This window comes from Zosterops lateralis (assembly GCF_965231275.1).
Source record: "Zosterops lateralis genome assembly, chromosome: 6".
Lineage (NCBI taxonomy): Eukaryota > Metazoa > Chordata > Aves > Passeriformes > Zosteropidae > Zosterops > Zosterops lateralis.
In genome coordinates this window covers 39,572,535-39,586,879 of record NC_139761.1, presented here as the reverse complement: position 1 = coordinate 39,586,879, position 14,345 = coordinate 39,572,535, and the positions used below count along the sequence as shown (strand labels likewise).

The window sequence follows — 14,345 nt, the reverse complement described above, 5'->3', positions numbered from 1 at the left end:
AATGTATGGCCTCAGAAGACAAAACAAAGAAAATAAATTCAAACTGGGTTAATTTCATTATTTGCCAATTTCAGTTTTTCTTTTATGTTACGGAAGAATGAAAGATCATTTATGTACCACTTCTACTTGTAAACATGCAAAAGAAATTTCCATATTTCAGATGTGTCTGTTTTCCTTATTGATGTTTTTCAAACACTTCCGTTTTAAAGACAAATGACACAGATGTTGCATTAGAAGAAAATAGATTGTTTAAAATTGCATATGTAGAGAGAAATTTCGATTGTCCATTCAGAGTCTTCTCTTTTCTACTATTTCATGAGTGCGTGTGGTGTATTTTGTATATACTTACTTTTGATTCAGAGTAACAAATTATAGAAAAGCACAGGAAGACGAAAACTAGTTGCTGGTTGAATGACATTTTATTTTCACATTCAGAGAGCTGTACAGTTTCTATAAATAGATGTGATACTATAATATTTACATCATCCTCACCCATACTAGTATATTCCATTTTAAATGGTGGATACCCTGACCAAGCCAAAACAGGGTTATTTCTGGGTGCATTTAGTCAGAATTCAATGTCAAAACATACAATACATTAGTTTGTATCAGAGCAATTTTTCCCGGTATTTTACATGTAACATTATTTTTTCTAGACAGTCTCACCTTCCAGCATCCTAAGAGCTTTCCAGACAAGTGCAGTACAGTTCAAGAACAAAAACAGGATGCAAAAAACTCCCATTCATTATCCAGCTTATTTAAAATAAGGAATGTGATGGATAGTTTTAATTACGTGAGTTTCATTATGCATAAACACAATATTTTCAAGATCCCTTCATATACAGATACAGATTGAAAAGAAAAAAAAAAGCAATAGTTTAAAAAATTTCAAGACAGCATAATCCTCTGGGCTTCTGAACATGTTCTGCAGATTTCTGTACTGTGCTTCTGCCAGTAATATTTCCAAGTTTTATGCTGCCTTATTCATTCTCTAATCCCTGTGATTAACTGCTTTAGGGAGTGCTTATCTGCTTCTGTGAACTCTACTGCTGGGGTAGCTACAAATGTCACCTAAACTCCCATCTGAAAATCCACAGAACCCAAAGTGTTGAGGTTTTTTATGCTATACTACCTTCAAAGTTTGTCCCTCCACTTGAGAAGCAGTCATCTCCACAGATGGACCAAAACTTCAAACTTCAACTGTCACATGGTATTTTAAGACTATGACAGCTAAATTGTTCATCTCTACCCAAAGGGACTGTAGAACTATGTGACAGGAACTCCATGTTGGTGATTGAAAATGAACAACACAGAAGGAAAACAACAAAAACACAACATTGAAACAACATACAGGACCAGGCTGCTTCCACTGTGCACATACCAGAGAATCTGAAAGCAGAAGCCTGCAGTCCTAAAGTGATCAAATTGTAACAAGTACCACTAGAACAAAAAACAACCAAACTCAAGCTATTAGTCATCTTAACAAAAAAGGATTTCAAAGGAATGTCCAGAGTAAGTCACTCACAGCTGGATGCAGATGCTCAAAATTGTCTGATTAAAAGCTCATTTAAAAACTCCATTAAGGATGAATTCAGAAGGAGACTGAACATGGAAGGCTTAGGTTTTTCAGTGGGGAAAGACTTTCAGGGTCATACATAAATAATCAAGTTCTCATAAAAGACAGAAAGTGAGCTCCAGTATCTGCAGTAGAACTGGGAGAACTGCATATCAGTGTGCCAAAGGTAGATATTCCCAAGTATCATGATCAACTGGAAACTGGTCGAGGTGGTTTGCTTTTGTTTTCTGCCTCTTTTCCACGAATTGCAGCCACATAAGAGAAGAGACACAGCACGGAGTAGCAGATCTCATGAGCCTACAAGAATTTAGAAGAGATATTGAAATTCAGAATAATTGTTTTACATAATCCATTGCACATTTGTATTTTCCTGCATGTCTTCCTTCATGGGACAGCTACTCTGGCTACAGACAAAATCAGGAAAATGTGTCCCCTACCACCTTTTAACCGAGATGGAGAGAGAAGAAGAGCCATATAACAAACTAAAAAATTCCATTTTGATAAAAACATTATCCGCTTAACAGTACGATTTTATAATTTTTAAGAACAGTATGCTAAGCTAGAAAGTTAACCAACTGGCTTTAGAAAAACCATTCTGCACATTTGCTTTTGGTCTCTTGCATGAAATTACAAGATATTTTCTGGGAGGCATTGAAAGAGCTAACTGAAGAGAGGGTTTCACATAGCACTACTCCGTTTTACAATTATTTAACTGATTAACTGTGCTATTACTTAACCGAAAATCCTCTTTGACCATGTGACTGGCAGCACAATTCAGCGAAGGTAAGACTAAGACTTAATTTATATACTAGTTCTAATACCATCTGTTCTGATGATGTTAAAAATTCTTGTCCTTTAAACTGACATTTAAAATTTCTGTAAAGGTAATAAGCATAACAACATGTTTTGCTGTATTACAGTACAAGCTAAAACATTTCCATAAAATACTTTTTTTTCCATTAAACAAGCTTTTCTTACTAACAGATACATCTATTTGCTTCTTAAACTACAGATATTCTAAGTACTTTGTTCTAAAACACTTCCAGCTTCTTGAAATAATTTTGCTCTCTCTCCTCTTGAAGGACTGAGTTTCCATGAAATCACCAAATGTGCACACTGCGCTAGAGACACAAACTAAAATTTCAGTCCTGATGATAATCATTGGTTTCTATTTCTTCCTCATGAGTGAATATAAGCCTGATCATGTATAGTAGTGCTAAGTATCATTATCAACTGCTAGTGTCCACAAAAATGTTATAAAAACTAAACATTATACCAGAACAAGAACTCATCTATACAGCAGGAATCAATACTTTTACTGTTCTCTCACAAGACATTCCTCAGGAGGAGATGGGAATTTTCTGTAAACTGTTAATAATCATTGTATTTTTAGGAAGTAGTCTCCCTTTCCATCATTCCATGGAGTAAGGGTTGTGTTCTGCACTGTCTCAAAATTAATAGTTCCACCAGTTCTCACTGTGCTACAGTTTAATGCCAGATTTGCTACCTTTCATCTTTATCTGTCTTTAAAAGGAGACAGTGCTTTCTACACTGGTGAGTTCCTCTAATTTCATATATTCAACAATCACTGAGTTTTGCTGTCTCTCCCTAATGAAAATATCCTAAAGAGCAGTTGGTGTTTCACTGTAAATCCCACTGTCTCAATGTAATTCTTTTCTCCACATGAAAATGTAAAGATACAACCTCTAGAGAACCAGCAGAGGCATCACAGGAGACTCACCATTGGCGTCTTGTACTTGTGGCTCACCACTTCTTTAGTTTCAGGAACTAAAACCGGACGGGCAAGAGACAAAACAAAAAGTTCAAAAAACGAGAGGCAAATGGGAAAGAAATAGCACAACGTTCCCATGGGAAAGGGAAGGGATGCAGACAGACAGCAGGTGCAGGTACAGGGCACTTCACTACCCCTCACTTCTACAGACTTCTTTTCATTCACATTATGTATATCCTTGGAAGACACTGGTAATGTCTTAATAAATTATGTAAGCGGGCAAAAATTTTCACTGCCTCTGTTTGGAACAGCAGGTATTTGATGGTTCTTAAGAGACTCTGGCTTTTCTCATATTACTTATTCCTGCTAGACACTAAAAAAATGAAAAAATATGCTTAATGACAAAATACGCTTAATGCCTACTACATAAGCTAAAACATAACCCAAAAATTCCATAGGAATTTGTCACTATATGAGCCCCAAAGATTTTACCCTTGAGATGTTTGAATCCTTCTCTGCTGAATAACAGATCTCAAAAGAACTATTGGACAATGTATAGTAAGCTAGTGAAATCCAGAGGGGAAAAAAAGGAGCTGAGGGAGAAATTTTTCTTAACTGGAAGACTGTTTTCCAGCTCTATTTTTAAGTTTCTCAAGAGATTCTTTCTCCTGTATAGGATGTGTGCGATAGTATTTACTTGACATACTCACTGAAAACATTCATAGTTTTTGAATGAGTTGCCTTAAAATAAAATGCTGAGTTCAGTGACACGTATTCCTAAAATACCTGGCTTGTTGGTTTATAGAAATCTTTATATAAAAAGAGCATTAGGGCCTTGATGAAAAAGCTATTATCCAGAAAATCTGACCTTGTTCCACTGCACTGCCTCAAAGTGATAGAAAGAAAACTGCCAAAATATAGGTGAAAAAAATTCGTCATTTTTTCTCATTGTGGAATGCATTAAAAAAGCAAACTGTAACCATCCCATTCGTGTGCAGTGCATCTGAACTGTGCCTTTGGCCCGCACTTGGTCTGCAAATGTTGTGAACAGATACCATGGGAAATCACCAGAAGAGAACAAAGATCACACTAGAACATACAACTGGCAAATTTAAAATGTCAGTATCAGGGGAATACCACGACCAACTCTGAGTACTTCCCTTCCAGAATAGCTGGAATTTGCCATGAGATTTCTGTGTCACAACAAAAGAATTTAGAAGAAGCAGTACAGAAATTATGCAAAACCATATCATTCCAGGTTCATAGAGGAAGGATAAATGTTTTATTACATATAATACTAGTGACAAGAAAAGAAACAGAGGCAGATGAGTTCAGTATGAAGAACCAGGAAAAGTCCACGACAAAACCTATCCATGCAGATGTCATCTCTTCAACTATGATATGACACAGCTAAACGTTTAGCTGGAGAGGGAGACGGATCACACTCTAAGGGGCCAAGAGTAGGCAGTGCAGACTGGGTTTGAAAAAGTTCTCAAAATATAAACCAGTACCTGCTAATTCTTGTATGTCATGGTACTGTCATTCTTGAAAATAATCTTGAGAAGTTGAAATAATATTGTAAAGTACATGATATGGTGGTAAAAAGTAATATTTTTGTTTTATTTTTCAACTCTCACTCTCTTTGGAGCTGGCAGTTGAATGAAGGGCTGAGAAATAAGGGAAGTGCACACCCAGGCTGCACTGCCCCAGTGATACCAGAGACTAAAGCCAGGGAGATAAGGAGGTGCACATCCAAGCTACCTTACCCGTTGGCACCAGATGTTCCAAATTAACTCCATGTCACCAGGGGATAAAGGTGGGAGTGAGGCTGGTGCACAGCCAAATAGGGTAGGACTTTTACAGCTGTGTAAGTCTCACTGCCCACTGGATAACATACAACTGTTCATACACTCTTCAAAAAGCAGGAAGGGAAAGCTGTAAGGACCTTGTGCCATGAGGGAAGGAGAGAAGGGAAGCTGTAAAGTCCTGTATCGTAACTGAGAATAGGAAAAGAGGGAACAGGAGAGCAGCTAGACAAGGTGCTGTCTCTCCACTTCACAGTCAGTTGCCTTGTCTTTAATTAAATTACTCCTTCACAGTCCTTCCAATGCAGAAAATTCTCCTGAGAGGACTGAGTTAGGAAGATTAAGAAGAGTGGGTTTGCATTTACAAACAGAGAAGTCAAAGCACTACCACTCCAGAATACAAAGAAAAAAGGAAGAAAAGGAAACAAAGCCTGCCCTCCCACAAAAAAAAAAAAAAAAAAAGATTCCCCCATTAAACAAGAAAAAATCCCAAAGAAAAAAACCCAAGCTTTCAAAGATTCAAGCCTCAAACTGAGAGATTAGCACTTTTCCTCTAACATTAGAAGTTATTTCTGATGCTCTTGCACTGAGTGGATGAAGGGAGTAAATTAAGCACCATCCTGCAGCCTTTGGTCCTGTAAATGAAAATATGGTGCTACCACAAAATGAGTTTAGGGGAGATCACTTTACCTGCTGGAGAATGAAGGTTTTCATAGCAGCGGTGGTGAAGGGGCCACAAGAAAGTAAAGCACAAGTACACAGCAGTAACTCAAATTCCAGAGGGAAGAACCCTACATTTCCTCACTTACTTAAGTTCACACTATCATTTGTGGGACACAATTCCTGAACTTCTGCTTGCATCCTGCTCTGAAACCACAAGTCCAACTGTGATGCTGCCAGCATTAACACAAACAGACCTTTAATTTCCTCCTGTGCTATCACTAATTCGGAGCACTCATGCTTGGTTAAATCAAAATCTTGCATTGAAGTACCTCCCATCAGACAGGAATAATCACACTTAACAGACTCAATCTTCCAAAGAGCATCCACTACTTCAATATGCAGGAAGTAGTATAATAAATCTGATGGCAAGGTTTGCAATGTTTAACACTAAATAACCTCATTCTTAAGAAGTCCAAGCAAGTTTTTGTGGAATGCTTTTATTCTACTACTACCAAACATGTTCATTCATCTTGAACAGGACAGATTGTCATATCCTCTCAACCTTCACAACAATTCAAAAACAGCTCTGAGGTAGATTCTAGTCTCAGCATAAGAAGAAAGTTAGCTCCCCTGCCACATCCTGCTTTTTTTTTTTTTTTTTTTTTTTTTTTCTCTGTATTAGCTGGATGGGTAAATTGTCAATCTCATCTGGTACATCTAAATTGGTTCTGGCCTTTGACCTCTATTTTGTAAGAGGATATTTTTAACTCAAGTGGTTTAATTCCTCAGTTTTTGCTTGTAGATTTCAACTCCCAGTTTATTTTTAATTACTTCTTAAAATTACCCTTTTATAAGTTCCATATGACAATTCTAGCTTTTGCAATAGGCCCTTGATTGCAAAATCTTTTGTAAAAAAATAAGAAGTACATTTTCTCTACATACATGCTCTGTTGCAGAGTCACAAATACAAATTAACTAGAAATAACCAAGTTAAACACTTTCTTTCTTCTTGTGTAATATAAACAAACTATTAAAATAGGTACTTTGCACTAAAACCTCAAAAAATGATCCAAAATTAATTTATGATCCAAGTAATTTCTTTTAAGTAAAGATTTCAGAAGCTGAAGCCATTCTTTAAGTTAATTTTATGGCATCTGAATTCTCATCTTTTTAAAACCCATCAATAATCTTTTACTGACTTAAGAAATTTCTGCAAGTAATAAAATGAATTGTGCTCATCAGCATGAAAACATAATATCAAAGAAACAGAAACTGAACAGAATTTATGAACTAAGTTCTAACTATCTAAACTATTAGAAAATTTTCATGGTTTAAATATACATGTCTGATCATAGGAACCATGAACAACATTTTCAAAAAATGGGAAAAATTGTTCACAAATTCAAATCTGAAACACATGGGAAATTTACAGTAAACAACAAGCAAACTGCAACAGTCAGAAGGGTTTTATCACTTAGAACTTTGTGTCTCACCCAAAGGTGACAATACATTGTCATGGACAAAGACATTAATTTCAGAAACTTCATATTAATAGTCCTCTATAATTCAAGAGAGAATCCCTCAGCCAGAACATTCTGTTCACAGTATCAAAGAACAATGACAGTCTTGGTAATGGGAGCTGCTGACTCAGATTCTGATTAATGGCCAAACTGTGGATGCTGATCTACTATGGAATGTTGTAAATTTCAGTTTCTATGCCTCATACATACTTCTTAGACCTAAACAAATGTCTCAAGGCTGGCTGGAAGAATAAACCAATTTGAGTTTCATGAAAAGTATGTGCATCAACCGTCCATAGAGCTGCATCTGAAGCCATTCATGTTTTCCAGACTCTAGTGAAGAATATTGGGACTGACACTAACACTGAAGAGTAACCTGAAATTTTTCCCAGTCTCCAGCGTAGGCAGATACGCAACAGCAATAACTGACCAAAATAGCACAAACTATCTGTTCTCCTTAACCTTTACTTTTCCACTCATGCTTGAAAATAAAAATCACAGGATAAATAAAATACAACCTGACAAAACAGCTTCTACTCCATTCAACAAAAAATTAAACTACACCTAGAGCAAAAAGAAAGCTTTGCAATTAACAGTAATTCTTTGTAATGAAAGCATGGTGTGATGAGAAAGTTCATCTTTAAATCCTGCTTTAAAAATGTCATTTCTCAGATTAAAAAGGAACATACCAAAGAAAATTCATACACACATCCACACCTGGTTTTTGTTACTTCAGAAGACTCAGGACCTTTTCTCTGTCTAATAATAAAAAGCACCTTGTCACAAATCTTAATATGATAAAAATTGATGCGCAAAATTTTATGTGAAGTCACCCACCTCTCACACAACTCCTTACATGAAATCTACATTCTGTCCCACCTTCAAAATTGCAGTGCAACTCTGAATCTGAAGACTGGAAATTTGAGTTACTGCCATGTGAGTACAGACCTAATATCAAAATAATGTAATTACCAAATTCCTCCAGGACAAAGACTCCTCGCACAGTATTGCACTTTTTAATGTGATTCAGCTCTATGAAAACCTACAAAAACAGGAGGAAAAGTAACATAAAATTAGTTGGGTTTGTAGGGTTTTTTTAAACCAAAAATCAAAATTAAACAAAAATATCATCACGACAGATACAACCTGAAATTTTATAGCATACACTACCAGTTCATTTACAGTTTAATATATAAATAAAGGGTGAAATAAATATTCAGAAGACAAACTTGCCACAATGCTAGAAATCAACAAAAAACTTAAAAGTGCTAAGAAGCAAAGACAGCAGAAGATGAAGTACCTTCCGCTCCTTGCAGGAGGAGAAAGCATGGAAGAGAAACGAAGGAGTTAGTAACTCTGACATATCCCACATTGCTACCCCTTCAGGCACTCAAATGAGTTATTGCAAAAAGAATATCAACACACCTGAAATACAGCAAAAGAGGGGGACGAGAATAAAGCTGGCTCCCAAATTTGGCACTATTTGTAGCCTCTGATCCATCCCAGTTAGTTTCTGCCCCTCCATGCATCCTCCTCCAGCACAGAGGGCAGGTAAGGGGCACTATACTTCCCACCCTGATACTGATCCTCCCAACCTACCAAGCAGTCAAATTGAATCCAATGAGGAACCACTAACCTTTCTTCTCCCTGGCGGTTCTGCCATGTAAGATTTTACTAGAGTTTATGATATATAATCTTCAGAGTTACTCTTGGAACCATCTCCTTTTAACGGTCAGTACCAGTTTTCTGCTTTGAGCAGGACAGGAGGGTTTGGATCCTTCTCTATGGTTTTCTCACTTCACATATGGCTGTGCCAGCTGAGCAAGTCATTTAGAAAACAAACCTGCCTTGAAGTCATGTTTTACATAAATAAACCCCAAAAGACAAAACCAGTTGAACTACATGACAAGATTTTTCAGTCCAGAATGTAGATGCCAAGATTGCATGAATAAACAAGTTCTCTTTGCATAATGAGTTTGTTTAACATCCTATCTATTTGAAGATACAAAACAGCCTCTTCCTATGTGCACATCTCCAGAAGGGTCAAAGTCAGTACACAGACATAAGAAGCTGTAGCAAGTGCTCTAAGGACTCTAATCCATATCCCAGTTTCTAGCAGACTTGCTTTTCAAGGCAAGAGAAACACTAAGAATAACATTGCCCTAATATTCAGAGTGTCTATGTCAAACACCTTAGAGAGGTCCTTGCAAAACTGTATGACAATAGTGTGGTTTGATACTTTGAGTGCCTACACCTTTAGGACACCATGATTTCAGGACCTTTTTTTTAAATGGTGCTTGGAGAAATTTCACTGTCTTGGAAAGAAGGGAAAGGAAAACTCTGCAACCCCCTAGAATCCCATACTAGCAGCACCAATGTAGTCATGCATTGTATGCTATGCATGAAAGGCAAAGGATGTCAACACTAGAAATTGTTGTGGGGTTTCTTGAAGAGACTTATCTGTATCAAGAGAGACCAGTAAATGCACTGTACATCTGAGATAAGACATGGTGATTTTCAAGTCAAAGGAATTTTATTGTTATTTTTATTGTCAGAGAACTAACCAACCTGAGATATTTTTTGTTCAACATAAAAACCCAAAACTTCTACTTACTTAACCAAAAATCTTGCTTTCTGCTTATGTTCAAGCACTCAAGGGAAAAGAGATTTAATCCCATCCATTTTTTTGTTTGCCTGTTTTCATTCCTGTTCTGTATCAGTTTACTCAGTCAAAAACATTTTATTTTTTGAGGTATACTTACAGAATAGACAAATCAATAACAGAATACTTTCTTTACTGCACTTGGTTCTGGTTTTCTGTAATCTTTACAGTGCAAAGTTTTTGCTAACAGTCTGAAGTACAAAAATTCAGAAACTCAATAGAAAGGCTCAGGCGAAACACTGGCCATTTTATTTGGGAAGAGTAAAACTGTCTAAGAGACTTGACTGCCCCAGGTGCTCACAATCTGAGTTAATTTTACAGGGTGCTGCATTTCCACAAGACCTATGAGCAAGATGAAAATTTATCAAGTTTGTCCCAATTACAATCTATTTTCAGAAGGAATTAGTTAAAGGACAATTTCTTGCTATATTGTTTAAAGGCCAGGGACGCTCTCCTCTCACTCCACCAGAAAACACACATAAAGGAAATAGCAGTTACTTACCCTAGGGAAACTGTTGTTCCTAAAGACAAAGCATTCAGTGTGGATCCTACTGTAGATGGGCATGTGCCTTATGCATCTTATTAATCTTCCATGTATTTTTGACACAGATGAATTCATAATGGGCACAGGCTACTGAGTCCCAATACTACAACAGAGTTTGTAGATGTGAACTCAGAATTGCCTCAATCTGCCAATGCCAGAGGTACAGTTGATTCTTTCCTATTCTAAAGAACATCCTTTGACCTGCTAGGCACAGACTACAACATCTTTTATTCTTAAAACTTTTATGTGCTGCAGCATGGTGAGACAATCTGTGAACACTAAAGACAACTCTCACATGCTAATAAAAGCTTGTCCCACCATGCATCTGAGGCATTTCCTACGGAATTCACAAGAGGGTAAGAAAGTATACACACTGCAAATCAAGAGCCTTCACAAACGGCTTTGTTAGAACAAACTTCACACTGAAGCAATATGTTCAGTCTTCTCAGGTAGATTCCATTTATACTTTTCTTTTAAAAAGTGGAAATCCCTCTTCCCATGTTCTAAGTGAATTCTGTGATGCCCAATCAATCAGAGCAATAGAAATCCCTTATACTAGTAAGCCACAATACTAAAAAGAATACTTGGAAACATAGCCAAGAACAGGGCCTTTATATTAAGTAAGGAGATGAAGATGAAGAGAAAGCTGGGCCTGATGAGATCCTGTAGGCTTTTGCTGATCAATATCCCCATTCAAACTCAACACAAACAGAAAATGCCATTTTCAACACAGAAAAACGACTGTGGGATCCTGGTTTTAAGGATGCTTATATAAATATTCTGAAATCAACCACCTTAGGGAGCAATTCACACAATGTATACAAGAATTGGAAAGAAAAAAATCATCCAAATAGCTGACCTTTTATTAAGAAAAGAGACTGGTTGATGAGTGTCAGAATAAGAATGCCAACATCCTTTAGCTCCATGGAGGGGATTTTTTTTTTTTCAACTAGTAAGAGTCCTTTATGTAACTGTTACAGTTGTCCGTTCTACAGAAACCCTCAAATGACATGTTTGATATCTGTCTACACACTTTGCTTCAAGAAGGAAAACAAGGATATGTTTCTTAGATCCCTTAAATGATACTGAATGCTCTGGTCAGCTGGCAATATAATCTAACAGACCAAGAATGTAAACGTTGAATAAATGCAATGTATTTTCCAGAACTACACTAGTTTCAATATCCATCTTAAGTAATGGCAACTCATCTGGCTACAGCTTCATTGGAAAGGTGATGAAAAGAAGGAACAATCCTTCAGGTGAGGGAGATTGCCAGCATATGTCTTGGGTCTGACCTGCACAGACTCTTTTCCAGAAAAAAGATAGGAATTTTCATGACAGACAGCAAATTAGAACATCATTGTCTCTAAGGAAGGATATGATAAAGCTGGTATTCTACGAGTTCTGGTAGTAGCACAGGCCTCAGTATCTGTTGTACAAAATTAAAGTAATACTCCAGACAGTCCCATACTAAAAATCAATACAAGGTTTCCCCTAAAGTTTCTTTCTGAATGTCATTCCAGTCTTCCAGGGGAAGGAAAAAAAAAAAAAGAAAAAAAAAAAAAAGCAAAAAAAAAAAAAAAAGCTTGAATCTGGAGTTTTTCTTTTGCACAGATACATGTGTGCTCATTATATGCTTAACACTGAGCATCTTTGTCTTGTGAAGATGCCTGTTACACTTAAAAACCATACTGGTGCTGATGTGGCTATCTCTTCATGTATCTTTTCTCACTGCAAATATGAATATGCCTGCCTTTAGTTTATGAAATGGCGTCATCTCCATAGAGATGAGCTGTTTGAGCAGAACTTTTTTGACTTCTGGGTGAAGTAGCAAAGAGAACATTCCTATTTTGTGTCCTTACCTTAGGACAAAGTAATTTCCATTATATCCATCTATAAGGATATCGAACTGTTGCTTTGAAACCAGAGTTTAATTTTCAACAGCTTTAGACCTGCCATTTCAAGAACTATGAAAATTCATTCTGTACAACCAATAACTTCCTCTTACAGTTCTTTGTATTTCAGCACACCCCATGAAAAGAAAAAATCTGTATCTTAGTCAAGTAGAGTGTTAAATCACAGGTCTGAAATTCTACAGCAGGTTGGACATGATCCAAGTTCTACCCTTGTAAGAGACAGCAAGGAAACTGAAGGAGGTTCACAACTCTCCACTTCTTATACTGGCACATATGAACTGAAAGTGGCACATGGTGCTGCTGTGACCTTGGGAAAATATTAAAGATTCTGAGCATGTGTGTTTGAGATGCACGTGCACTTCCAGTGGGATCTACACTGATGGATCCTCAAAGAAAAACAAAGCTTGTGTGGGGAGAAAAGTCTAGTCAGGAGGAAAGGAAAAAACACTCCACAGAGAACTGACAGAAGCTTTTCTTTCTTTCTCTCTCTCTCTCTCACACACACACACTCTCCCTTCTCCCCTAAAAATCGATTCTACTGTCTAGCATAGCATGCATTTAATATATGCAAAACAAAAAAACCATAAAGCAAAATAAAAAACAAGGATCAAAGGAAGCAACAGAAACAACATCCAGAGAAAGGAAGAAATGACAATTCTACTTGTGTTTCCTCTATGCCCACAATATCTGCTCTTTGGAAGGAAAAAGCAATCAGTACTTTTTTCTTATTTCTGTGCATTACATCAAGAACCAGTTTCCTATTTTATTTTCATACAAACTTCTATAGGTAGTTCCTAAAATTTTAAAATACGATAGATTAAACATAATGCAGAACGTTGCCTTCTGTACCTGCAATATTCAAACACTGTATCTTTAAGGCCAACTGCTTATGCAATGAGGATTTGTTCACTGTGTGATGCATTACAGCAGCTTAGATTATTATTGATCACTTTTTCTGTCCCTTAATACAGGCTAACATTTTTTTTGTGCTTAGGCAATTCAGACCACAAGAAACAAGAACCTGAAAGATGTATCAACATCTTTCTTTAACAGATTATAGTTTTCCAAAGGATATTTAATTTCATTGTGTTTTTACATATATATATTGATACATGCTTGTGGGTTTGCATTTAAATACATCTAAGTTTTTTTATCCACTTTTGATAGATCAAGCTAACCCCTGTCCTTATTGATACTCTGGGAAGAGGAAACACGTTTAAAGGCGTGCTGCAAAAAGCTTCATGCTCAGTCATCTCATAGATTCCCCTCATACCTGACTGTGCATAAATTTCAGGTTAATTCCTTCCAGTGTGACCTGAAGAAGACCTCCTTCACCGGTTTTCATATCCTGCACAGGGAACTCACCACCCAACTCAGGGCCTGTGATGTTAATGAAGAAAAAAAAGAAACAAACCCCAAAACAAAAATGACAACAAACCAAAAAAAAATCCAGAGAGAGAGAGAGAGAAAGTGCAGAAAGCAGTCAGCCAAAACATGGTATGTGGAAGGGGGATATAAAATAGTAAAAACATAATTCCTATTGATGTGCATAGCAAAAGGACACTATTAAAAATAGTAGAGACCATTTCAGTGAGTCCACTCACTAATGACAGCTTTCTGAGAACCACTAGAATTTTAAGTATTGTAATAAATTTCATTCTGGTGACATGAAGTAACATCAATGTCAGTTCATCCTGTATTTATTGTACATCATATTAGGGTATTGTTTGTTTGCTTTAAATGCCACATTTCATTTCTGCATAGTAAAACCTTGCAATCACATAATACCATAGAGAACATAGTCTTAAGTACAGATATATAAGCAGCACAAAGAAGGCTTGTATTTGTGATATGCATTACATGGTATTGTTTTAAGCAATTAGAACACCAAAATATTATTAAAATAATAATTTAAGAGAGGATATTA

The 14,345-nt window shown here is 36.6% G+C and overlaps 1 protein-coding gene across 11 annotated transcripts in view; it reads right to left on the bottom strand.

The window, feature by feature from the left end:
* Nucleotides 1-409: 409 nt before the first annotated feature.
* The window catches only part of MADD (MAP kinase activating death domain), a 68,760-nt gene continuing 54,824 nt past the window's right edge, over nt 410-14,345 (bottom strand). For 10 of the 11 annotated variants that reach the window (XM_083862913.1, XM_083862915.1, XM_083862920.1 and 7 more), the window contains 4 exons: nt 13,692-13,798; nt 8,269-8,338; nt 3,318-3,364; nt 410-1,873 (listed from right to left, as the gene is read on the bottom strand). In XM_083862913.1, coding sequence (XP_083719039.1) covers nt 1,766-1,873; nt 3,318-3,364; nt 8,269-8,338; nt 13,692-13,798 — 332 coding nt within the window. In that variant the 3' untranslated portion in view covers nt 410-1,765. The remainder of the gene's footprint in view (nt 1,874-3,317; nt 3,365-8,268; nt 8,339-13,691; nt 13,799-14,345) is intronic. The other variant, XM_083862922.1, reaches the window with a different exon arrangement.